This window comes from Montipora foliosa, chromosome 13 (assembly GCF_036669935.1).
Source record: "Montipora foliosa isolate CH-2021 chromosome 13, ASM3666993v2, whole genome shotgun sequence".
Taxonomy (NCBI): domain Eukaryota; kingdom Metazoa; phylum Cnidaria; class Anthozoa; order Scleractinia; family Acroporidae; genus Montipora; species Montipora foliosa.
Genome location: NC_090881.1, coordinates 14,983,989 through 15,008,988, shown reverse-complemented (window position 1 = coordinate 15,008,988; position 25,000 = coordinate 14,983,989). Strand labels below are relative to the sequence as shown.

The 25,000-nt window shown below is 37.8% G+C and overlaps 2 protein-coding genes across 4 annotated transcripts in view; both read left to right on the top strand.

Moving 5' to 3' along the window:
* LOC137983813 (fibroblast growth factor receptor 4-like) overlaps positions 1-25,000 on the top strand; it is a 45,541-nt gene that overhangs the window by 13,783 nt on the left and 6,758 nt on the right. Inside the window, exons 2-7 of one of the 2 annotated variants that reach the window (XM_068830991.1) lie at positions 14,429-14,671; positions 16,213-16,479; positions 17,864-18,154; positions 20,029-20,331; positions 23,902-24,201; positions 24,624-24,653. In XM_068830991.1, the coding sequence (XP_068687092.1) occupies positions 14,429-14,671; positions 16,213-16,479; positions 17,864-18,154; positions 20,029-20,331; positions 23,902-24,201; positions 24,624-24,653 (1,434 nt within the window). The remainder of the gene's footprint in view (positions 1-14,428; positions 14,672-16,212; positions 16,480-17,863; positions 18,155-20,028; positions 20,332-23,901; positions 24,202-24,623; positions 24,654-25,000) is intronic. The other variant, XM_068830992.1, reaches the window with a different exon arrangement.
* On the top strand, positions 4,044-13,294 carry LOC137982999 (uncharacterized). 2 transcript variants are annotated; one of them, XM_068830161.1, is made up of 7 exons: positions 4,044-4,122; positions 5,254-5,327; positions 6,062-6,327; positions 8,122-8,192; positions 8,677-8,780; positions 9,339-9,448; positions 9,900-13,294. In XM_068830161.1, exons 3-7 carry the CDS (start codon positions 6,094-6,096, stop codon positions 9,993-9,995), a joined length of 615 nt encoding a protein of 204 aa, XP_068686262.1. In that variant the 5' UTR covers positions 4,044-4,122; positions 5,254-5,327; positions 6,062-6,093; the 3' UTR covers positions 9,996-13,294. The 2 variants fall into 2 exon arrangements, with proteins under 2 accessions (XP_068686262.1, XP_068686261.1); XM_068830160.1 differs by lacking the exon at positions 4,044-4,122 and having other exon boundaries at positions 5,191-6,327.

Below are 25,000 nucleotides of genomic sequence, written 5' to 3'. Positions count from 1 at the left end.
GACTAAATCCATTGAAATGTTTAGGTCTGGTTTAGGCAAACTGAAACAGTATTAAATATGTTTGGAACATTAAGCATGTCTAATAGAGAAGTAAAGCCATTGAAAGATGTAAGTCACATTTAAGCTGACTTAACCACTAAATCCATTGAGATAAAATTTTAGGTCTGGTTTAGTATCCTACCCCGAGCATTTAACGGCCTTGTGAATTTCACCTCAATACTGTTGCTTCATTTCAATAAAATGTTCATCAGGGGGCATGGGATGGTCACTCTTGGAATTGACTATCCGATGAGTGATTGTTAATTAATTGAGGTCTTACAACAGCATTACTTGAGTGTCAAGAAATGTTGCAATTGCTGAGTGTAATTTCACAAAAAAAAAAGATAATGAGGAAAATCATGGCACTTAATAATGAGACATAGATAAAAATCAGCATATTTATTTTATACAATTCAGGGATTAGACATTAACATCAAGCTTAGCTATATATATCTTTTGTAATTTTTCCCAACTACTTTATGTGGTAACTGTGCAAAAATTTGTATGAAACGTGTCATCGGATCATAAAAGTGTCAATAATGGCCTCAGCAAGGCATCAAGCCCACATATACTTGATCAAGGGAAACATGCTAAAATTAGACCACCACACTACCCAGTTGAGCTCATCAATGGGCCACAACTGTTAAGTGCATGCACAACACAAGGTGGATAATCCATGACACATAAGTTAATATTAACAGAGCTTAAAGAACAATTTTTGTTTTCAGTGCCTGTGTAGCAGTGGGTTTCTCAGAGAACCAATGTAGACAGTTTAAACATGATTCCTAGGAATTTATTCGGCAGCACGTGCGCAACTTGCCAAGAAACTCCTTCATACAACTGTTGCAACACACTATAAGAACAAAGGCCACTTTGTAATATACAAGAGTAGAACCTCTACATTATAATTATTCTATTAAAGGAAAACTTTTGCCATCAAAATAACTAATAGTTGGTTTTAATTCTGGAATAAGAATACCAGAAAGACAACATCACATCAAAAAAGGATATCCCCAACAAGTACATGTATCAAGTGAAAACAATTGTCATCTGTATAATAATTATTATGTACATGTACACTGTATGTTCTGAGTCAGAGAGAGATTTCTCATGGTTTTCTGTCGATTCCTATCACATACACGTAGTGCATCCAATCAAATGCATGTCCACACAACAGCTCTTTACTTCCTCCCAGCTTTCATCAAATTTCTTTAATTTCATAACAAGTCATTATTGAAGAGGGTAAATACAAAATAACCCAGATCTACAAATATGCATGTAGTTGTGAAAATCTGACAAAGGAAACTGTGAAGTAGCATCTCCATCAAATCCTGCCAAAGCACCCATAAAACACTTTAACAAATTAAATTAAAACGCAGGCCTGACATTTAACTAGCTGATAAAATACTGGCACGTCGAGGAATGGGGCAAACTGCCATGAGTTTTACATTGTCAAGTGACAGAACTGCTCCGGTAAAGAGACTATGAATTCTGTGAACAGGCAAGAAGCTGCTGGGTCCCATAGGTTCAAAATTGGTTGCATCCCACACAGTTAAGGTATTAAAACGGCCCAAACATTGCCTTTCTGGATGTTTCTTGAACCATCGAACAACAGCAAAATAGTGTTCTCTTTCTATGCCACCAAGAGTTAATTTGTGGCACATAAAATAGTCCACAATTCCAGGTGTTAATGAAGATGTGGGACTAATGAGTCCATTGTTATCATGCCATGAAGCAAGAACTCGTGCACTCCTTAAATTTCTAGATTCAGCTTTAGAACCAAACTTCTCCCCACCAACAAAAATAGATGAAAATTTTGTTATGGTGAAATGAAGATCATCAATGTTTAGTCTTTCCATTGCTGGATACAAGGCACGGTAAACAACTAGCAATCCATCAATGTACTCTGACTTCAGCAAGTCACACTCGTAAGAGGCTGGGGCTCGTATATTTGTGTTGTCAAACCACAGTATATCGGCAAAGCTAACCAACTGTGATAATGTAAAGTAACGCTGAAGCATATTATCTGATAATGCATTGTTCCTTTTGTCATCCCTTCTGGCAAAGACTGGTATAAATTCTTCTTGGTACATGGTTGGCAGATTTCCAGTACATGGAATAAGGAAACGTTCCTTGAGGAAATCCCGCATAAATTGAATCTCAACAGAGCGATTGTTGGTGCTAGATGATCCTAGTTGCCCATTGTAGCGTTCAAATGAAAATAACCAAAATCCATAAACTGGTCCATAATCCAACAGCACAGAGTGAAGGTGGCAGTGAAGATGCATATTGCAGGTCAAGAATTTCTTTCCATATAATTTTTCCATGCCTATACAGAAATTAAGCAACAATGCATCAGCTTTCATTATTGCCTGCTTGTTGACAACTGGCTGGCAAAGAATTCTACATGCCAGAACAAACCTCTCCCAAAGACGGAGGTGATTGTTAGGAAGAATTCCATAAAGAGCATACATGGAGAATATCAGTGTCCAATTCTTCCATTCTTCTGCTGTAAAGTTTCCATAGTTTGTTCCAATTTTTCTTGGAATTCTTCCTATGGCAGTCGCTGTATTTAATTCCTCAATCTTTTTACCTATCTCCTTAAGTTGCTCCTTACTGAATACATTCTGAACCCAAAGTTTAAAGACATACTTGGCTGTTCCAAGAAATAGGTTATGCATTGGGTCAATGACATGAAAGCGAACACAATCAAAGTATTCAAGTTTGCACAATGCACTGTAATGCACTCCATACATGCGCGATAGCCTGGTGTATTCCGCCTGGCTTTTTGCAGTTTTAAGCCTTTCACAATTTCTTTTGTGACTCATTCCATTTCTCTTTGGCCATGCAACGCGCTCATGAAATCCAGAAAAGTCCTTCTTTTCGCCAAAGCTTCCATCAAAAAATTTATAACACTTTGAACAGGCTCTGTTTGCTGAGTGTCCTACAAAGCCACACACTTTGCGTGTGGCGGGAATGTCTGCTGCAACACAAAGCAGAGCAGCAACTACTTTAAGAGGAACGGTAGAAAGGCTGGTAGCAATTGAAACACCCTTCCACAAACCATTAAGCTCATCTACACACGGATCCAAAAAAGTCTCCAGCTTTGGTTCACAATCCAGAGATGGAATGACGCCTCCTAAGATTACATTCTCAAATTTAAATCTCTCAGAGCGAGGCAAATTCATGATAACAAAATAAATGACACCAACAGAATAGTCACTTCGGCGCTTAAATGGCTGAAACCAGTCAACGTTTAACATCAATCCATACCGACGATCCATACTGAAGAAGTCACTTCCATCTTTCCACTTGAAAGTTTTCCATATATCTCCATCATATACATCACTGAGCACATCTTCATCAACTTCCCTTGTTCGCCACTGTTCACAAAGTTCTGGCATTCCTGTTCTTTGCAGGATGCTCTCTAATTGACTTATCAGACTTTTCCAGCAGTAAACCTTCAACGGATAAAATTTGGTGGCACCATTCTTGAGTATAACTTTGTTTACAAGCTTGTTTCCACAGTGCTTTGCTTTGCCAAGAGGAAACAAAATGTTAGTACAGCGCTTTGGAAGGACCGTTCCATGCTTTCTTTCCAGGCATTCGTGTAGGTGATACAGTTTTGCACATTTTCCACAGACAACAAATTTTTCAAATTCATCCCTTTTCAAGCTGGAAGTCCTATGTAACATGTACATAGTACTTGGAAAAAGTAAGATCAAGTTCTTAAGGAACTCAGACTCCTGTCCACTGCTTAATATCTCAAGGAATTTTCCCAAAAAAGCAAGAAGCCATTCTACTGCTGCATCACTTACACGGGTAACAACTTGCCAGTACAAGATGAAACAACAAAGCCAACAGAGAAGCAAGTTGACACGGTTCAACATTGGTTGTTGAGGTGGAGGTTCTTGGAGAGGCTCATTTAAATCTTGCATAAGACCTTGTATGTCTTCTTCAGACCAGTGAAGTGAATTTTCATCATTTTCCACATCAGTGTCTTCAGGAGACTCAGGGCTGGGATTGTCCTCTGGTTCACTTTCCGAGATCTCGTGGAAGGTTTTTGGCTACAAAATGTGAAAAGTAAGGAAACCACTTTAGTTAAATTTGACTGTAGCACTATAATATTATTACAAGAATAATGTAAATAAAAAAAAAAAACAACTAGCCCACATAGTAATGTGGTGCAAAAACCTTTTGGATTACTGCAAAGGCAAACATTATGGCCAGTCTCAGTCAGGAACTACACAAGTTAACTTATTATTAAATACGACAGGGCAGCTAGATTCAAATCAGTGGTGTCAAATCATTATGTAAAATATTGGAAAAACTGTTACAGTACACAATATCTTAACACAATGTTACCATTTTGGGTGCACACTTGTGTATACAATCTGAAAGTTGTGTGGCCCTTTATATATACTGTGGTACTACCACTAAGAGGGCATGGGCATGCACAGTAGGTACTGGAAAGCAAGACAATGGCCACCACAACATAGAATAAGAGCAAAACTATAACAGTTATACTTTTAATTTACTGTAATATTGTGTATACCTCATCATTCCCTGTAGATTCTTCACCACCAGAGTCTTGATTGAAAAAATTCACATCATCAAAACCTTCTGAGTGTCCTGATTCACCTTACAATGCATTTAAAAGATTCACTTAGATTGACAGTACTGTAAGTTATGACAGCTCTAAAATATGTAGGTGTACCCTGGAGTAATAAAAATGTAACCTTGTAAACAGAAACTGATAATTTGTTCAGGTTTCCCCACAGTACAATGAATAAGAAATCTTTATTGAAGTCACATGCCCCACCATCAATACCAAAACCAATTTAATAAGCAAATGATCCTCCTCACCACTAAGTGCTTGAGTAAGAACATTGTAGTCTGGGAGGGGAATATATATATAGGGCACATTGTATACATATTGTATATATATATATAACTAACTATCAGCATGTAGTCTACTCAATATGAGTACATATGGATTTTAATACAGTTCTGTTTCGTAGACCAACAAACGTTGATTACGAAACAGAACTGTATTAAAATCCATATGTACTCATATTGAGTAGACTACATGCTGATATTACCGCTCCTTAACTGTAGAGCACTCTTCTGGAATCAACAGTGAACATCACTTGATTTGATTTATATATATTTATATATATATATAGAAGAGTGGACTATACTTTTTCATTGCAGATCAACAAGCTTGTTTCGTAGGAGCATGGCGCTCCCACTCTTCAGGATCTTATGATTCTATTTACATAAACGCGGTATTTATGTCTTCATTTTTTCATCACACTTGCTTACACATTGTTTGGTTCTTAATTACACGTTCTTCACTCTCCTATATATGTATGTATGTATGTATGTATGTATGTATGTATGTATGTATGTATGTATGTATATACAAGAACAGACTTAGCCTTTTGGATGTCAATTCTAAACAAACAACGTTTCAATGATTACCCATGATGCAAGATAACCTAAGCTTGGAACTAAAATATCCTTCAAATGCATATGGCATGACATGGGGATGTGAGCTTGCACGCGCGTAAGTGAAACAATGAAAATTTAAAACTCACTGGTGGTTTCAGAGGCAGAAGCGTCCAGTAGAGTTGTTACGCCAACATCGTAATCTTCGTGAACATTTATGTCATTTTCGTCAGCAAGCCAGAGTCTTCGACGTCGTTTTCTCGTTGTACACGGAGTTTTCAGATGTCGTCGGTAGGAGGATGAATAGAGAAACGATTTTCCACAGGTATCACATTTGTTGCGCAGAAAATCGGCGGAGTCAGGAGTTTCTGGGCAAAATTGCTCGCAACCAATCGTAGAACCAGCCATTTTGGAACTTAAAACGCGCGCGAATGCGGGATTTCGGCTGTTGCGTGACAAAGGCTTGACGCGAGGGTCGAGGCTCATTCAGCCAATCAGATGTCTAATATCGAAGGCCCATATATAGTAGCGCGTCATTTGAAATCTACCACACTTCTGCAATTTTCTACAGTCCAGTTCGCTTGTTCAAGTGAGATTTACGTTATGGATGCGGTTCAAGAAAGGCAGCTAGTCCTCATGGAAAAGATGAACAGAAGATTGGATGCGATTCAAGAAGGGCAGAAGAAATTAGAAGAAGCAAATGCTACTCTTCGAAATGAAAATGAAACGTTGAGAACGGAGCTTGAACGGCAACAACAACTGCAGAAAACACAGAAGAGTAGACGTGGCAGAAAAAGCCGTGTACAGTCCACTGTAGAAGTCCCGAACGATTTAAGGGTAGGTATAACTTATTTGAATGTTAAAGAATACAATTAATTTGTTTGGGGCCGTAGAGTTTGCTTCAAAATTCGCTTGTTGACCGGCCAGCTGAGGAATATGCACACGTGTCTTCAGAGGAACCGCTATCGGTGTGGACTCTAGATATCTGGAAGCCTTTAGTCATTTTCTTTTGTAACTTAAGGTGTCTATCACCCTTACACGGTGTTGCTGAATTTAGATGGATGTCGAAGACGTTTTGCGAAGAAATAAGTAGTATTCTGTGTTTCGTCATGTTTTTATGCCGCCATAGTTGAATACAAACATGGAGCAGTTGAGGGGCTGGGTACCAACAAGCTTATATCTCGGCCGGGTATCTCGGCCATAGAGCATTTGCTTATTTGTCACTACATTCTCTGTACTGAATTTGACATGTGCTGGGCAAATTTGTGGTGGATGGAAGGGTATAGTTTCGCACACTTTACCTTTCATAATCAACTAGAAAATGATAAAAAGCTTACATTAACGCCACTAATAAAGTAATCCGAAGTCATGTTTCCATGGCAGTCCATGTGTTCAGAGGTAAATTTTTTGATGTGGAAGCTAAATATTTCAAATTTGTAGATAGCACTAGCTTAAAAATGTAATGAGGTACTCAAACACTAGAGGAAAATAGTAAGCTCACAGAACACAAACGTCAGTTACAGAGTGGAGTGAAGTGATGACAAAATGCAGCCATACAGTAATTTATGTAGCCTTAAAGTGCCCCTGTGACCAAAAAATCAATTCATATTTTTCTTTGGATTTCAAAACTGTGTTAACAAAACACTAAGTGACCCACGTTTTAAGCCTTGATTTCAAAAAGACACCTCTTTATTTTAACTGTAATTGTCCTATTTAATGGTCCGCCATTACTAACATTATGTTCTTGAGAGATCTGGATCGAGGAGAAAATGACGTCAAAGGCTCACTAGTTTAAGAATGCAATATGTGTGTACACCGCAGAATTAATATGCAGCACGGGGGTTTTGGGCTTTCAGACTTTCAAACTCGCGCTTTGCATATATGATAAGCTGTGTTCACACGCTGAAATTTTAAGCTAGTGAGCCTCTGACGTCACTTTTCCCTGGATCCAACCCTCTGAGGTCCAATCGGTCAGTTTTGAATGTGAGTAATGGCAGACCATGAAATCCAAAACTTACACTCAAAGTAAACGGCCTTTGGATAAAAATCAAAGCTCAAAATTTTGCCAGTCAGGTGTTCCGCAAACACACTTTCAAAATCTGAAGGAAAAAAGGAAGTGGTTTTTTTGATCACAGGGGCACTTTAAGCCCTCAATTTTGTACATTGCATAGCTAAGGAAGTCACCATGTTAAAGAAAGGAACAAAAGACAGGTGTAAAATGCAATAATCATTAAAGGACCGTTAATTTCTTCGGGAGAAATCAGAATGCGAATCCTGATTTTTTTATCCAAGATCACTTGAGCATGGTGCATCAAAGGAACCAATGAATGTTTACCCAGAATGGATTTGTTGCCTCCTCTGATACACCATGGTCCGAGTGATCTTGGATCAAAAATCGGGATTCACATTTTATCAAAGAAATACACCTTTAGTTATGCAGTCGGCTTCAGCTATGCTCTTTGCGTACTGCGTAATTTTGTAATTAATTTAAAGATACAAATATTTAATAAAGTTGTTGTTATTTGTCACTTGAACCTAGCATCATGGACTAAATTACATTCCTAGATAAGCCTCAGAAATGCCAGCCATGGTGATGATGATTCTAAGGTGTGATTAACTCTTATCTTTCAGAAGAGGTTTCGGTTTATTTATAAAAAAATGGTGGAGAAAAAGATGACAACCGGCTATGCTGTCACAGAGGAGTACGTTTTATACCCTTAATTGTTATTTTTTAGACATTGTAAACAATGTGTATATTCTTTGCTGCACTTGGAAACGTATTTATTCGATTAACGGCCTGGGCACTTATTTATTTTTGGGCCCAATTAGGGCGGGTGCTTATTGTTATCTTGACATTTTCAACAAGCAAGGACAATTTTAGAGAGTAACAAAACAAGGGATAATAAGTTTACATGTATTTTGCTTCAAGACAAAACAAAGTGCAAAAGCTAATATAAACAAGCCATAGAATAAAGTTCATATTTGACTACCGTATCTAAAACCAATTTTGGAACACAACTGGCTCCCAGACTACCTTTTGGCATTGCATACGCTTTTACCCTTTTTTTTTTTTTGGACAACCTTTGTTGAAATAGCTGTACACTGTACATGTAGGTATATTTATGTATAAAAAATAGGCTTGCTTTGGAAATCTCTTTAATAAAACACTGCTATCAATTCTTACAGTCCAGAGTCAGACAGAAATCAGGACCTGTTCTCAAGAATTAAAGACCTTTTGAAAAAGGAGCATGGCAGGGAAAATTGCCCATGGACAGACTTACAAATGGAAGGTATGTACAAGTATGCATTGTGTAACACTTTGATTTCAAGTAGTAAGTGAACTTCAGCTGACTGCAGTCCACCAAATCAATTAGAAAGCATTCTGAAAAACAAAACAACTAACAAAATTACCTTGAAACATAACCTGCTTGCACAACATTATATTTATTTCTTTCATGGGATCACAAACCATGGACAACTGCAGCTTTTTTAGCCAATTATACTCTTGAATCTCTGAATTTTATCAGAAATTGGCAGCCATTCAAGTTAATTAACACCTTTTTCAAACCATTTGAGGTCATTAATTTAATTGACATTGAAAATTTTCCATCTGGGCAGTTTGTGAAGTGGTTTGTCACTATGCATGTTGAATTATCCCTCCCCATTGTCCACACCACGCCACTGCATAGAGTTTGCGATCCAAGCCCCAAATTAAAAGGACCATCCCCCCATCCCAGTTCACTGGAAATTGGAGCTTATAGTGCAAGTAAGCTTGTCATGTTATTGGAGAGGATATTTGGCAGTACTTAATATTTTGTTTGCTTATTTTTCTAAAAACTCAACTACAGCACAACACTATCGATATTTCAAAACTGTCAAAGAAAGGGATCATAGAGTCCAAAGTGGAACAAATGACAAACACAAAGAAATCTGCAGGAGATCAAGGCGTCTCTTAAGCGTAAGTTTCATTCAAACAGTTTATCTTCAATTTCAAGATATTACAGTGCAACACTCCTTACCGTGGCTACCCAACAAACTTCTTTTACAAGTAAGACGATCAGGATACGCGAATTTTATTAATAGTAACTCCTTGCAAAGTCCAACAGGCAAGTGACGCAACAACAAATTATTGAAAACATGTCGCTTTGTATTTTATGGTTAGCTTGTAAAAAAAAAGTTTGTTGGGTGCTTGAGATATATAGAATTGCACTGACTGTATATTAATTTGATTGCAATTTTTTGCCCAGTACCACTTTTTTTATAATTTTGTTTTGATTTTTCCTTTTACCATGTTTTCAGTTGTAAAGTCTTATTTAATTTTGCAGGATCTTGTTAATTTTTAATTTAAACAAAAAGATATTGTAAGCACTTGAGAAAATGAAACAAATATTGTTTACTTTTATCATTAGAAATTGGAAAGGCGTCTGTCTGGCTTTGAAAAGTTGAAGGCAACAATGACACTACGAGACCAGAAGTCATGCGACGACTGCCTCTATGTAGATTAAATGAGCAGCGAGGATTCCGAGTATGAAGAAGTGGAGGACCCCATTACAGGGGATAGAAACCAGCATTTGGTTGGTTATGTAACAAAGAAGCTGCCTTGGCAGCGAACAGCCCTTACCAATTTGAAAGTAAGGTTAGATAGGGCCCACAGGGAGAACTTAAACAGACATGCCAAACAGTTGCTCAAGCCAAGAAGGGTTGGAGGAGAGTCAGACAGGCCTGCACCTGCTGGCCCATCTTGGGCTGTTAGACAACCACAGACAACCACTGAGTGAGTTCTGTATGAAGACAGAAGATGATGGGGCACACACAGTGATGGGAATTTTGAAATAATAAATCATTGATAATCATGCAAGGTTAAGAAAGTTTCTTTATGATTTTTCAACAACTCCCAGCAAAGAAAACTCAAGTTTCAAGCCCCACATACATGATCTACATGACTTGTCTATAAAAATATTGTTTCTGCTAAAAAACTAAGCAAGCAAGTTTTTGAATGTTTGCAATCATTTTTTTTCTGGTCAAAGATAAGCTTGTGTACATAAGTGTTTTGGGAATGCTGAATATGTCTGAAATTAAGGATGGTGCCTACTAATATAGAAGTATTTTTGCATATACCTTATGACTATGCAGGGAAAACAGATCTTAGTATGGGCCACTGGAATCCAGAAAGAAAATTGGGGGTAGTGGGGCATTTTCTGGAGATAATGAAGCAACAATTATTTTTAAGAGCAGTAAAATACTAAGCAATGTATGGTATTAAATTAAAACTACTTTATTATCTCAGAAAAATGCTTGGTTCCCCCAATTTTCTTGTTGGATACCAAGAGCACTTTCTAAGTTTGCTTTCTCTGCATAGTTTTAAACTGGTAAAAATATCCCTGTTTTGGTAGGCATCATCCATAGAAAACCTGAAAATCTCAACATGCCCAGTAACTAAAATTGGCACCATCTTTAACTGTTAAATTTCATTATCAGACTGTGTGATCCCTTGAAACTCCTTTGAGCTGTTTTTTGTCTTCACTCTCCACTTCTTGGTACAGCTATATATATATATATATTTTTTTTTTTACTAAGATAATTTTAAAAGAAATGTGGTTATATCTACCAATACAGTATATTATTATTCAGCCAGTGATACATGGAGGGATATTCAGAAAAGAAATCGGAGTTTCCCAACAGGAATCAAATCATGACCTTTCTATTAGTCCAGAACTGCACCTGACCCTGAATTTGGGTACACTTGTAAAAGACAAACCTTTTTGTTTGGTAGATATGACCTCAAGTTTGACAGAATTTTTGTGTTTCAGTAAGAATCAAGCTTAGGGGACACCTTGTGATTTCTATCATCAGTTCATGCATCTCATTAGTGTGTATTTCTGAACATAGCATGTGTTGCTCCAATACTCTACCACTTAGCTACAAGAGACCAGTGGGAGCCTGGTCATTAAACTAGGTTCATATGATTAAGATCATGCCATTAGGATTCAAATAGGGCGAAGCAGTATGTAGGATGTTTACATTAACTTAGTTCTTATTCACGAGTCTCCTGCAGCTCAGTGGTAGATCATCCAAACCTTTTGGGAGAACTCAGATTTTCTTTTTCTGAGCATGTCTGTGTCAACTCTGACCGAAAAAAATACATTCTATAATATGCTATTTATTAATAGTGACATGGGGAGCTAGCTTTTAGGGACCTCTGGTTTTAGTATTGCCTGTTTACTACAAGTCATCTCAATGAATACCAGTATGTTCAAATGTTAGTCAACTTATTGTGACTGTTTTGGTACTCACCACCATTAATCATGACCTCTTTTTAAGCGAATAGTTGTTAAGGATGGTGCCTCCTAATACAATTTTTTTTTTTTTGCCCAGTTTATGACTTTGCAGAAAAAGCAGATCTTAGCATTTAAAAAATGTATGGTTACCCCCAGTTTTCTGTATGGATACCAAGCACACTTTCTAAGTTCGGATTTCTCCGCATAGTTGTAAACCGCACAAACCCGAGTATCTCAACAATACGCTGACTGTATGCATAATAACAAGAGTAGGCACCTTCCTTAAATATTTATAGATTATCAAGATAGATAAGCTTCATAGTGGCACATAACCATTTCCAAAGTATTGAAAACCAAAATCCTGCAGACTCAGGATACAGTGTCCTGTATCTTTCAGACTGATAGTCTTTATTTTTATAGGGTATAATAGTGTATGTTAAGACATGAATTGTAAATGTTACTTTTCTTCAGCCTTCAGGGGTTTTTGTATTTTAGTAATTGATTAGGAGGGATCAAACTTAACTTAACAGGGACCACATGGTAGACATATTTTGCTCTCACCCTTTTGTATACAGTGTAAAATATGAAGGATGGAGCATAAACTAGGCAAGTAATTGTCCCTGTCTCCCTTCTCAAACAAAAACCCCAAATCTTGGAAAGCATTCGCCCTTGTCACACGGCGGCCATATTGGCCAGGGATACCAAAAGAGCTTTGTTTTACCATGCCAAGCCCCGCAGTGGAAAAACAAAGCTTTTTTGTGTGACAAGGGCGAATTGATTAACAAGATCAGGTTAATGATAACCTTGACAAATGTAGGATGAAATCACTGTACCAAAGTCCTGGAGACTCGAGATACAGTGTACTGTGTGTTTCAGAATGATACTTCTATTTTTACCTGTAGAGAACAATATTATTGTAGATTAATATATGAATTTTAAGGGTTGCTGTTCTGAATTCGAAGTGTTCAAATTAACCTTGGAAAACATTGAGTGACAGATTAATGAACAATAATTTTTATTAGGGATGGAAATTGTCGATGTGTACACAATTAAGACGAAATTTTTATTATGTAAGAAAACATAAGGAACGTTAGTTATTGTTAAGAATGATGTATTATTCTAGAAAGTTATTGTTATTTATATAACTGTATCAATTGATACTCTTTTCGAAGGAATTGACCATTTTGAACTTATACATATTCAGCAGAAGAATGTCTACAATATTGAGATTAAAAATGGTGCAATTGTGGTTGAGAACTATGTTATTAGTTTTTAAATTAATATATTACAAGTAAAAATAGTACTCGTGTAGACTGCATAAGCATTTGTTTCAGACATGTTTAATGTTTGTTAAACTTATGCTTCAAGTACATTTGATTTGAATTGAAGGAAATTCAAACATTTGTTCCGGAGCCGTTTAGTGCGGATTAAACAGGTTTACAATTTTTGCAAAGGAGTTTAAACAAAAATTAAACATCTTTCAGGTGCGTTTATTACAGATTAAACAAAAGTTAAACGCTACTTTCAGACACTTAATGCAGATTAAAGGGAACTTAAACACTTGTTTTGAACACGTTTGGTGCGAATTAAACGGATTGTATACATTTGTTTAAGAAACGATCTGGCAAGATTAAACCAAACTTAAACTTTCCTTTCAGATGCGTTTAGTGTAGATTGAACAAAACGTAAATGCCAGTTTAAGATACTTTTAATGCAGATTAAAGTAGAATTAAACATTTGTTTTGAACATGTTTAAGATGAATTAAATGGAAATTAAACATTCCTTTCAGCTACGTTTAAGCCCAACTAAACTGACATTAAATTTGAACCTTAAGTAAGTAAAAGACGAATTTAAGCTTTCATTAAACTTACCTTTAAGTAACTTAAACGTTAACTTAAATTAATTAAACCAAAGTTTAAAACATGTTTAATCCAAGATTAAGACTACTTAAATGAGCTTTTTCGCCCAGTGATTAGAGAAGAGCAATTACTGGAAAGTGTTAATTACAAAGTGGTAATGCAAGAAATGGAAAAACTCTTCATTGCGAGAAGGTTTGCATTACGCATTTAGCATGTGTGTAAAAGAGCAACACAAATACATCTACAGTACATTATTAGAGAAGACATTTACAATACAAATACAACAACAAAAATACATTTACAATACTTTATTAGAGAGGAGCAATTGATGAAAAGTGTTAACTACAAAGTGCCAATGCAAGAAATGGAAAAACTCTTTATTGCATAAAGGTTTGCATTATGCATTTAGCATGTGTGTAACAGAGCAACACAAATATTAAAAAAAAAAATGAAAATGGAAATTTTCCTAGCTCTCTGACACCACCATGAAAAATGAAACTGAGATAACAATCCCTTGTGCTTCATCTTGGAAAAAAAAAAACTTCAGAGGCACCTGTGTACAAGGATTTTATACCTTTCTAAAACTTGGGTTCCTTTTTTGAATACCGTTTGCATTTCACCCACACTTCATTATATGTTTGCATTTGTATTACACTGCACCTATGAACGCATCCCCTTTCGAACTGAAACGCAGGCATTATCCTCTCTATATGTTGCATACAGTGGATCAACCTTTCGTCCTACTGCCCATGCAGGTTAATTTCTTGTGGTGTTGTTCCTCTCATATTTATTTTATACAGGTCCACCAAACATCACTGATATCTCTGCTGATCAAACTGTTAAAGAGGGAAACGACTTGACCCTCAAGTGCACAGCAAGTGGTAACCCTGCTCCCAACACCACTTGGATAAAACTTACTGATAACAGTATTGTCACAATGCCATTGACAAACATCAGAAGGACAGATGAAGGGGGATACAGATGCTCTGCTTATAATGGTGTTGGAAACCTAGCTACAAAAGATGTCTTCATCACTGTATACTGTAAGTGCCTAGTATGACCAACTTTTACTAATTGTAATTACTGCCATGTTACACAAGATAGATTTTTTTGTCATGGATTGATACTTGCAGCAACACTGGGCTTTGCCTTGTAGGAAAGGTTAAGTGAAGCAATTTTCTTGAGGAAAGCCGGCCCCGTCTTTGAGTGGACTTGTGGAAGTGTTATTTTTTCGATCTCTCTTTAGACAATTGAGTCAGTGTTGTTCCCTCACCTACTTTTCCCAAAGATGGCATGAAGAGATCATATTTTAAATGTGATTTTGAGCAATTAATAGAATGAATGCAGTGCTCGCGTCACAGCTAGCAGAAGAAACAGTTTAGGTTCAATTGCGAGAGTGGATTATAAAAATCTATGCCCCAGCACTAAAAAGCCCAATCACCATCGTACAAGTGTATTCTTGATTTAACCAAAGAATGGAGGCTGGTTAATGCTGTAGATAATTACAAATAATGGTTGGAAGTACTATATTTCTCCCACGTGCAACAAAGACAAGCCCATTGGTGAGAATTCTCCCTGTTTGTTACCTTTTAAGAAACGAACAACCGATGCTTTCCACATACCTTATTGTGCATTGAAATTGAAGTCTTGCACGTTGCTGTTATGAAGGAAATGTATAAGAGGCTCTTGGCTAGTTGCGAACAACTCCAATACAAATCCTAGGAAGGGAATTTTTACACGATCTATTTTTAGAATGCCTTTTCCGCAAACAAACAAAAAAAACAAGCAAACAAACAAAGGCAGTTTTGGTTCATTGGCGCCATGACGTGAAGTTAGTTAGTTTGTAACAGGCTCCTATGGAAATTTTGAGAGTACAGGTAATTAAAATTTAAGAATTAATATTCGATCTATTGCCTGTTAATTGCTGCTGCAGTACACTTTCAGATTTCTAATTGTTATCCAGAAGATAATGTATAGATCGATACAGTGTCTAATAAACCAAGGTGTCTTCCTTTGTAGTTTTGCCATCTCATTTTTGTCATGTCCCTTGAGAACACTATAATAATTAACCCGTCACAAGTGGAATCAAAACACAAATATGCAATATGCAAATCACCAATCACGTGAGCCATATAGAAATCCAAATTACCACATTCCTTCCCTCTAAATCACAATTTATGGGTCCATTGAAAAACTGGTAAGTTAATTCAAAGTTCAACTTCAACAGAAGTACAACATTTTTATTCAATTCTATTTAGGATTCCTTCGTTTAAAAGTGTTCCTTTAGTTTTGACTCCACTCAAATTTCAGCAAACATAATCTTTTAGATAACCAGGCCCAGCCCATTTCCGCTTTGGGCATGACCTCTGAGGACTGGTCTGAACAGGTTTCTAAACAGAGACTGCTGATGATGACTTGACTTTTCCCGAAATGGACCTCCCGGCCAATGCATAACATATATTTATGGTGTCCAAATTCAATGCACTGTGATGATTTTTCACCCACTGATTACAACTTCTTCATCAGTTTCAAAGTATCTAAAGATATACAAAACTCTTTTGTTAATTCCTTTTTTTTTCTCCAGATCAACCAAGCATAACCTCAGTAACTCCCTTTACAAAACAGTCTTGGATTGGACAGAACGTCTTACTATCATGTGTGGCAGATGGTTCTCCTACCCCATCGATCACATGGAAAAAACCAGACGGAACTGAGCTAAGAAAAGTAACATATACAGAGAAAAAAGTGGATGCGCAGATGAAGGCTGATCAAGATTTTGGAAATTATACTTGTGAAGCCAGAAACGTAGTTGGTGCTGCTGCTCCACGCTTGGCGCAACTGAACCAAATAAGTAAGCAATTAGAAAAATACACACATAAGGTCACTGAAAGCGCATTACCAGTATTTTTACAATTTGAAATGTGATGCTACTTAACCAGGTAAAAAAAAAGCAATCCTTTTTTTGCTTGGTTCAGGTTTTTTTTGTATTGTTTTTAACCAATTTCCTCTTGCCGCCTTTTTCCCAGCTGTTTCATGTTAATTGGACGTAAGCTGACTTCTTTGCTCTGCTGAAAAATGGGTTTTGAGGACTCTCTTCCAAATCACAGTTTCCCCATTGCTAAATTCAAGAAAATCATCGCAATGTTTTTTTTTTTACCCCTGATATTCTCTCTCTCTCTCTCTTGCCGTCAGTCGATACGATTAAGACTGTTTATGGTTTGATGTCAGGTCTCCATGTATCTCTGTTGCTCGCGGTTGTCTGCCAGGAGTTGACTGGGATCTTCCTCGCTTTCATGTTTCTCTTTGCTACATCTTTGAATCTCAGCCTTGGCCTTCCCTGATTTCGCTTTCCAGAACAGAGTTGTGAATACAGCAGCAGTTGGCGAGGTTGTCGGTCATGATCCATCCTATGAACGTGGCCTAACCATCTTAGGTTCTTTTCAGCAAGAATATCCTCTATAGATGGAAGGTTTGCACGCCTAAGGACTTCAGCATTTGTGATCTTATCATGCCATTTGATGCCCATGATGTCCCTCAATTGCCTCATCATAACAGCGTGCAGTTTCTTAACTTGGGCTCTGTAAATAGTCCACGTTTCTGCACCATATAGGAGGGTTGACAGTACCACAGCTCTGTAGACTTTGCATTTCACCCGGATGGAGACACTCGCCTTGCCTGTCCTTGTCCGGAGTTCCTTATCTATCTTGGAGGAACTGGATACAGTGCTACCGAGATAGGTAAAGTCAGTAGTTTTGACCAGAGGCACTTCGTCAATTGTGATGTCTATCGGCTCAGGTGGAGGGCAGATGAATTTGACCGGTTGATACATGCATTCTGTTTTCTTGATGTTGATCTTTAGGCTGAACTGGCTTGCAGCCATGGAGAAGCTATCTACTAGTAGTTGCATGTCAGAAGCAGTGTGAGCCACCAGTGCGCTATCATCAGCAAACCCATGATATTAGTCCGCCATAAAATAGGTGCACATATTTCAGAACACTGGGGTCAGCCATTAGTCGTGCCCTTCCTTCTGAAAAGTCTGGGAGTCCATCCATTTAGAGATGATTATGCAGAGGTCAGGACGAATATGTTGCAGTGGCTAGACTATTCTGCACTGGAGCATCTTTATATTCTAATTAACTCTTATTGAATGCAACAAGGAGTTTATTTTCGACAACGCTCTTAGTCTTCTCTATAGGGATATTCTGTTTATTATTAAATATTTTTTTTTGTTAAAGAGGCACCAGGATCTCTAAGCCTCACTACAAATAACAACGATATCCGTGCGTCTTCGTTGGCAATAAAATGGACTGCACCAGTTGATGATGGGGGAAGTGCTATTACAGGGTACAAGTTGATTATACTACATGATGACAATGTCATTCTGAACGAGACCACAAGTGCTGGCTTTAGGCAATACCTTGTTGGCGGTCTCAACAGAAGCACAACTTATACTCTGAGGGTGTCGGCGATGAATAGGGTGTTTGAAGGAGCTGCAAGTGAAAAGAAAGCGACGACCAAGCACGAAGGTAATTCCGAAGGACTACTTTGACCAGGTGATTTCATTGCTGAAAGCAAACGAAAGTGGAGAGCATGTTTCAAAATGTGTTGAAACATACAAACAGAGTTTCCTTTTTTGTTTTTTTTTTCGGAAATGTAAAACATAGTGAAGAATACCTACTTAAACACCGTGTTTAACAACAGTTGTTCCTAGTTCCTATCTGTGTACCCAATTAGTTCCTCTACGTCCTTTTTGGCTTCATGAAGCAATTACACTATTGGCATCGTTTGAATGGACTCTGCCCAAGTGAATTTGCTTCAGTCGCTCCAAGATTTTTGTCAGCATGTGCCCAAGTTTTGTTGAACAAATATTGCAAACATAATAAAACACATTAGATTGCCCTTACAAAACAACACAATACAGTACATATTTAATTGACCACTCCCCATAGGGGATTTTTAGGGTTAAAGACTCTCTGTCGAACGACATGCTTTGAGCGCGTTTGTTTATGTTTTTATCCTGCTCAATGTAGCCACTCGGGGGAAAATAAACGATAATTGTGTCCTTTCCTACTAGCGAACAAAGAAGACGTTGGCTTGCAGAATAGAGATGAATGTTTCCAATAAACAAAGGAAACCGCTTCTCTAACACTGATCAAAGATAATCGGACAACTCTTCCCCCTATCAGTCAACCTTTGCGCGTGTCTTTCTATTTTTAGAACGAAACGAGTTCGTCGGCCCTGCACGCACTGTTTATAAGGGACAATCAGAATAAAGTCAGTGTATAACAAAGAAAAAAATAGCAAAAACAATGTATGCAAATTGTGAAAATTGATGTAAATGTGAGTCTTCTGCTGAAAGGTTAGATCTGAAAATCGAAAGATACGCGCAAAGGTTTACTCAAGGATATGGTTCACATGGAGGCTGGGCTCCTGATAAAGCACTTCTTTGGGGTGCGTTCGATTGACCGTATTCCGGAATAGGAATACATAAAATAGAAGTTTAAAACCCTTCGTTTTTATGAACATTCACATTAGAATTGACAAACACCTGCTAAAATGGTATATTAAACACGTCTTTATTATCCTTGTTGCTGCAAACAACCAGACATACCTTTAAAACTCATCATTCCACGTATTGTTATTCTGGAATAGAGTCAATCGAATGCAGCTTTATTGTATTTGATTCTTCGTTGTTGTAAAAGGGGTGCACGTTTGTTTTTATAGCAATATGAAAATGAAATACTATTATTTTGTTTGATACGATACAATTTGTGGCAAATCAGTTATTCATAAAGTCTCTGCTACAACCGGTGCAATCGGGCTTGCTCGTTTTGGTCAATACCAGGGACGTTTGACCCCAACAGAAGCTTTATAAGACACAAAATCATTTCAACCATAGGTGGTCTGATACAATAATATCAAGATTTTCAGGACAGCTTACGTTACGGTTTAACTGCTCAGTTGTCCATTGGGGTGTTCAATGGAGAGACTCGGCGAGACATTATAGGACAAGGAAATGCAATACGTAACGTTTTACATTTAGATCAAAAAATGGTTTAGAAAAGCAATTTATTTTTTTCCCTTGTTTTCACAGTTTCATGATAAATCGGGACAACCTGGTAATAGTTTTAAATATAGTTTTTAAAAGAGCACCAAGATATTTACGCTAGATGAGTTCAGTTCAGCACTTTATTATGTTGATAGATGGTGGTCAACTCTTACGGTCGTGATATTTTCACAGAAATACAAGGCTTATTACAAGGGAGGTTTCCTTTAGACAGTCATCGGCATTCTGTCTTAACAGCAACCCGTAATATTCTTATTCTTTAAAGGAATTATGCTTGCCATTGCTTAAGGCTTTTGTGTGTGCGTATGTTTTTAATTTCTGTTTATTTTCAAGGAGCCCCAGCCACCGTGGAAATTGTAGGTTTGCCTCCTGAAACAAAGAACGTTAGCGTAATAATAAAGTGGAAGGAACCGGAAAGCAATGGAGCACCCATCACACAGTACACAGTCTATCAACGCATTGTAAATAAAAATAATACAGTAGGAGAGTGGAACAAAATAGAAGTAATCAAGGACCTATCACGACGTGAAGTAATTGTGGAATTAAAGAGGAACCAGGTGTATGAGTTTGCTGTGACTGCCACAAACAAATACGGAGATAGTTTACACCAGGGAAAAAAACTTGTTGTATTGGGAGGTAGGTAAAAATCGCAATATATTTGCACGGTGTTGTTACGCATTGGACCCACCTTTTTTCAAATTAAAGCAAAGTGACTATAGGCTCTTGCATTGCGAAGCTCTTTTGCACTGTTTATAATAATAATAATAATAATAATAATAATAATAATAATAATGATAATAATAACAAAAATAATAATAATAATAATAATAATAATAATAATAATACCAGTGACTTGGATCCTGCGTCAGGTAAAGGCATCTTATGACTGGGGCCGTAAACAGTACAAGGTCAATCATCTATTGTTCATGGGTTAGGGTTAGGAACGTTATGTGTTCAGCGAGGATATCGGGATGGAATTTGGATTGAAGAAGTGTCATATGGTGTAATGGTTCTCAAGAGAGGGATTGTGGGGAAGAAGAATGGTATAACCCTTCCACATGGGCACGCAAAGAAACAAATAGACGAGGATGGATACAGATATTTGGGCATTCTAGAATTAGACAGTGTAAAAGAAGGGGAGATGAAGATTCAGCGTAAGAAGGAATATAAGAGGAGACTGAAGATTGTGCTGAAGAAGTGAAAATTGAATGGCAAGAGGTCGAGACAGCAGAAAGCAAATCGTTATCTTTAAGAAAAGTACGACATTTTTTAATGTCCAAGACATGTTTCGCTTTCGATGTTATGAACATCATCGTCAGTTACAGAATATTTGAAAAATCGTTAGGACTATATAACAACTAGGCGAAACATGCATAATTAATTATGATTAAGTGACAAGAATTACATATTTGACTGAATGGCAAGAATAAGATTCAAGCAATTAACACGTGGGCTGTGCGGTCATGAGATATGGAGCTGAGTATCATCAAATGAACAGACAATGAGTTGAGAACTCTGGACAGAAAGACTAGACAGATCCTGACCATGTATGGAGCATTTCATCTCAAGAGTTATGTTGACTGGTTGAATCTGGCGAGGGCGAAAGGTAGGCGTGCATTAATCAGCTGCGAAGTGACGAAATTAGATTGGGATGATATGTGAAGAATTCAAAGGAGGATCTATTTGGAGGCGTCAAAGCCACTGATGTGATTGAGTACGAAAAAAGTGTAGAAAGCAAGGAATTCAAGTAGGCGTGGCATGAGGAGAAGTTAAGGAATTGGAAGGGGAAGAATATGTACGGCCAGTATTTGAGAGAAATGCTAGACACGACAGATGTAGTAGAAACATGGTAATAGTTGAGAAAGGCGGATTTAAAAGTGTAGACTGAGGCCCTATTATGTGCTGCGCATGAGTAAGCTCTTTGGACCAACAGCGTTAAACATCATAAGACGGCGGAGTTCCCCTTGAGTATGTTGTGTGGTGAGAAGGTTGAGAATATCGATCACGTTGTAAGCGGGTGTAAGACGTTAGGTCAGAAGGAATAAAAAAGAAGACATGACGATGTTGCGAAGGCGGTCCACTGGATACTGTGTGAGAAATATGCATGAGAGCGGAGCGAAAAGCGTTATGTGCACACACCCAAGAGTGTAGTGGAGAATGACAGAATCAAGATCTTGTGGGGTGTCAGTATCCAATGTGACCATCTTATTGAAGCAAGAAGGCTCGAAATTGTAATCATTGATAAGGAAGACGAGAACTTATTTGCTGTTGTTGCTATCCCCGGAAATTCAAGACTTAGTGAAAACAGAGGGTGAAAAGAGTGAAAAATACAAAAACCTAAAGAGAAAAATTATGAGGATATGGAATTGGAGAAAGTGCTCAGGTAATACCTATGATTGTTGGCGCCCTAGGTGGAGTAACAACAAAGTTAGGCGACTGGGTTGCGAAACTGGGCTTTACACTCCAAAAAACATTCTTAAAAAATAGGCAAGCAGTGCGTAAAGTTGACAATCCTCGAAGCTCGATCCTTTTTTCTACGTTTATTATTCTATTGTACTTTTGGCTGCACAATTAAGTCGCAAAATCGAAAGTGGCGTCGATTTCAGCGGCCGCTATGATCAAGTTATCTAGCGTGGTGAAATTAGCTAGTCAGAAGTCATCAAGAAAAAGGGCAATTCAAATTTGGAACGCCAACGAAAAAGCATTGGATGGTGAACCGCGAAGCAACGAAGTACATTGCTTTTGGACCAACAAGTTATAAAGGAGAATTGCATGAAAGAGAGCTACAACAGAACATTGGAAATCGAGGACCTCGCAAGGTGCCAAGTCGCGTTAATATTGGGCAAAATAGTGTATGATTTTTTAATATTTTATTATTTATATTTTTTTGGTGACGGTCACGTGGCAAGCATCAAGATAGTTTGCGGAGAGGGGAAGAATACCGGAAAACTTGTGGCTTTGGAAGATAGGTGACACGGCGCAATGTTTCGGTTTCCCTTGTACGCAGCTAGGTTTAAGTCAAACTCGTTCCCAGGGTCTCTCTTCTCTGCCTGCTTGTTCGTTTTCGTTTCTCCTTCTAATGTTTAACGAAGTGATTCCTAAGCTTGTACAGCGAGTAGCCAACATTGGCTTATTTCTGTATCAACAGCTTCGTGTATTAGAATTGTCGTTGTCAAGATATTTGTACAACTGCATGCAGCAAACAGTAGTGTTTAATTTGTAACAAATCGTGAAGTATACCCGGGCGTAGTGTTTGGTGTATTGCTTTATTATAGTGTGTGTTTTATAGAAGCAAATTCAGCTTTTTTTTGTGAACGTCAATCTCCACCCGGCATCAAGGGTGTTATCAGTCAAAAAAGGTTAAACGCTTTGTGGGAATGCATCTCTTGTGGGAATAGAACATCTCCTCTTTGAGCTTTTAATTGATTTTAATCTTACATTGTAAGGTAAGGATTGGTTATTTTAAAACAGCATTGTCAAACGAGTACGCCTTCGCCCAGTGGGAAAGTGTTTTTTGCCTGAGTACCACGTGACCTGCCTGAACCAGGGTCTTTCTTCTCAACGACAAAGGCCGCAGAGAAGGCCCTGGGAACGCGGTTGCGTTTTATTTTTTATTATTATTTTTTAATGTGATACCACCAACAAAGTCTGCCAGTTCTTAGATACCAACCCTCTGCATGGATTTTCTCACAGGCACATTTCCACTAGTTTTAAACACAAATCCGCCTGAGGAAATCACGTTAGAAAAATTATGAATTCCCTGACATCCTCTTCGAGCTCTTGTGTATTGGATTGTTCAAGTTGATTAAATTTTACAGCTGGGACTTTACAACGAGAAACAGAAAGCATTGTCGCTCCTTCCAAAAGCGTTTAATTCCTGGGTTGTCAGTCATATGTAGCGGCTAACTAACTGAAGGGTGCTTTGGAATTTGAGGTACTCCACCGCTCGATAATCACACCAATGTGGAAATTTTATGATGGGGGTGAATAGGGTTACTTACCAACAAGGATACTCAACTTAACATTACGGGGACGTTTGATGAGGTGCAGGCTACGTCGTGATGCTTGGGTTAACTATTTGTTCTTTTCATTTTCATGCTAGTTATGAACAGCTTCTTGAGATCCAGATTATTCTTCTAAGCCAAGAAAAGGTTATGCTTATTTGTTTTCCTCTTTTCGGGTAAGTTTGTGTACTTTAATTGACAGGTGTTCCGGAACCTGTAACTATTGTCGGAGATGAGATAGATAGTAACAAAATTACCCTTAGTTGGAACAAACCAGAACAGAATGGAGCGGCCATCACCCAATACACCATCTACAAAAGAATTGCAAGTGACAAGAAGTGGACAAACGTTGGAGAAGTAAAGGACATCTCTAATCGTGTGTTCGTTGCCAAAGTGGAAGATAAAAAAAAGCATGAGTTGGTTGTTACCGCATCAAACAAATACGGCGAGAGTGTGGTAACTACAAAAAACATCAAGATAATGGAGATGCCATATGGTGGAGGTGAGGAAAACTTTTAAGATAAACATTTTCCTTTAGAAGGTGTAACTGTATTGAAAAAAAAAACTCTAATTTAAAGACAAAGATAGGCATAAGGCGTTGACTTTTTGAAGGTGCTCCTCTCCTGAAATTTGCCAGGGAAGACGTAAACTCAGGTTAGTTAACGTCGGTAGTCCCTTCACCTACGAGGCTGGTATCAATGGAAGTCTCCCTCCCTCTGTTAGTGCTCCATTTTACGGTGTTTAAAGCTATAGCTGTACGTATCAGAGAAAAGTCCAAACAGACGTTTGAGTCACCGAGGATCGAACTTGGGTTCGCCACGCCGCGTAATAGCCAACTGTGCTACGCCTGCTCCTCAAAGGAGGACTTGCCGTCCGTTCCGTCAAACACTGGGACTAACTACGATCATGCTCTTTTTCCATTAGCAACTCCAAGGCCTGTGGAAAGTCAGAAAGGTAGGTCCGCTTTTGAGATATAAACCAAAGGTAGATCATTGCTTAATTCCGTAAACTGGATAGTAAGTGTAAGATTCAACTGTGCTCAATAATCTCTTATTCATTTAACGTACAAAATCATCTGATCATCTTAATAAGTAAAGGAAACATCAACGATGAGAAGCCAAAAAATTCTCTGAAAAATATACACATACAAATGTTGAGCTAAGGCTAGGTGAAGATTAAGAACTGCGAAACAACAGCAGTACTTGCAGGTTATTGTGCTTGACTAAGATCCAAAACGAATTGACAAAGAAAACATTCATGCTCTTTTTCTTTTAGTTTCCTTTGGTTGAGTAAAATCACTC

Coding starts and splice junctions, on each gene's coding strand:
- LOC137982999 (XM_068830160.1), top strand. CDS start 5,989: ATGTCTAATATCGAAGGCCCATATATAGTAGCGCGTCATTTGAAATCT. Junction 8,193..8,676: donor GGCTATGCTGTCACAGAGGA/GTACGTTTTATA, acceptor CAATTCTTACAG/TCCAGAGTCAGACAGAAATC. Junction 9,449..9,899: donor GATCAAGGCGTCTCTTAAGC/GTAAGTTTCATT, acceptor TTTTATCATTAG/AAATTGGAAAGGCGTCTGTC.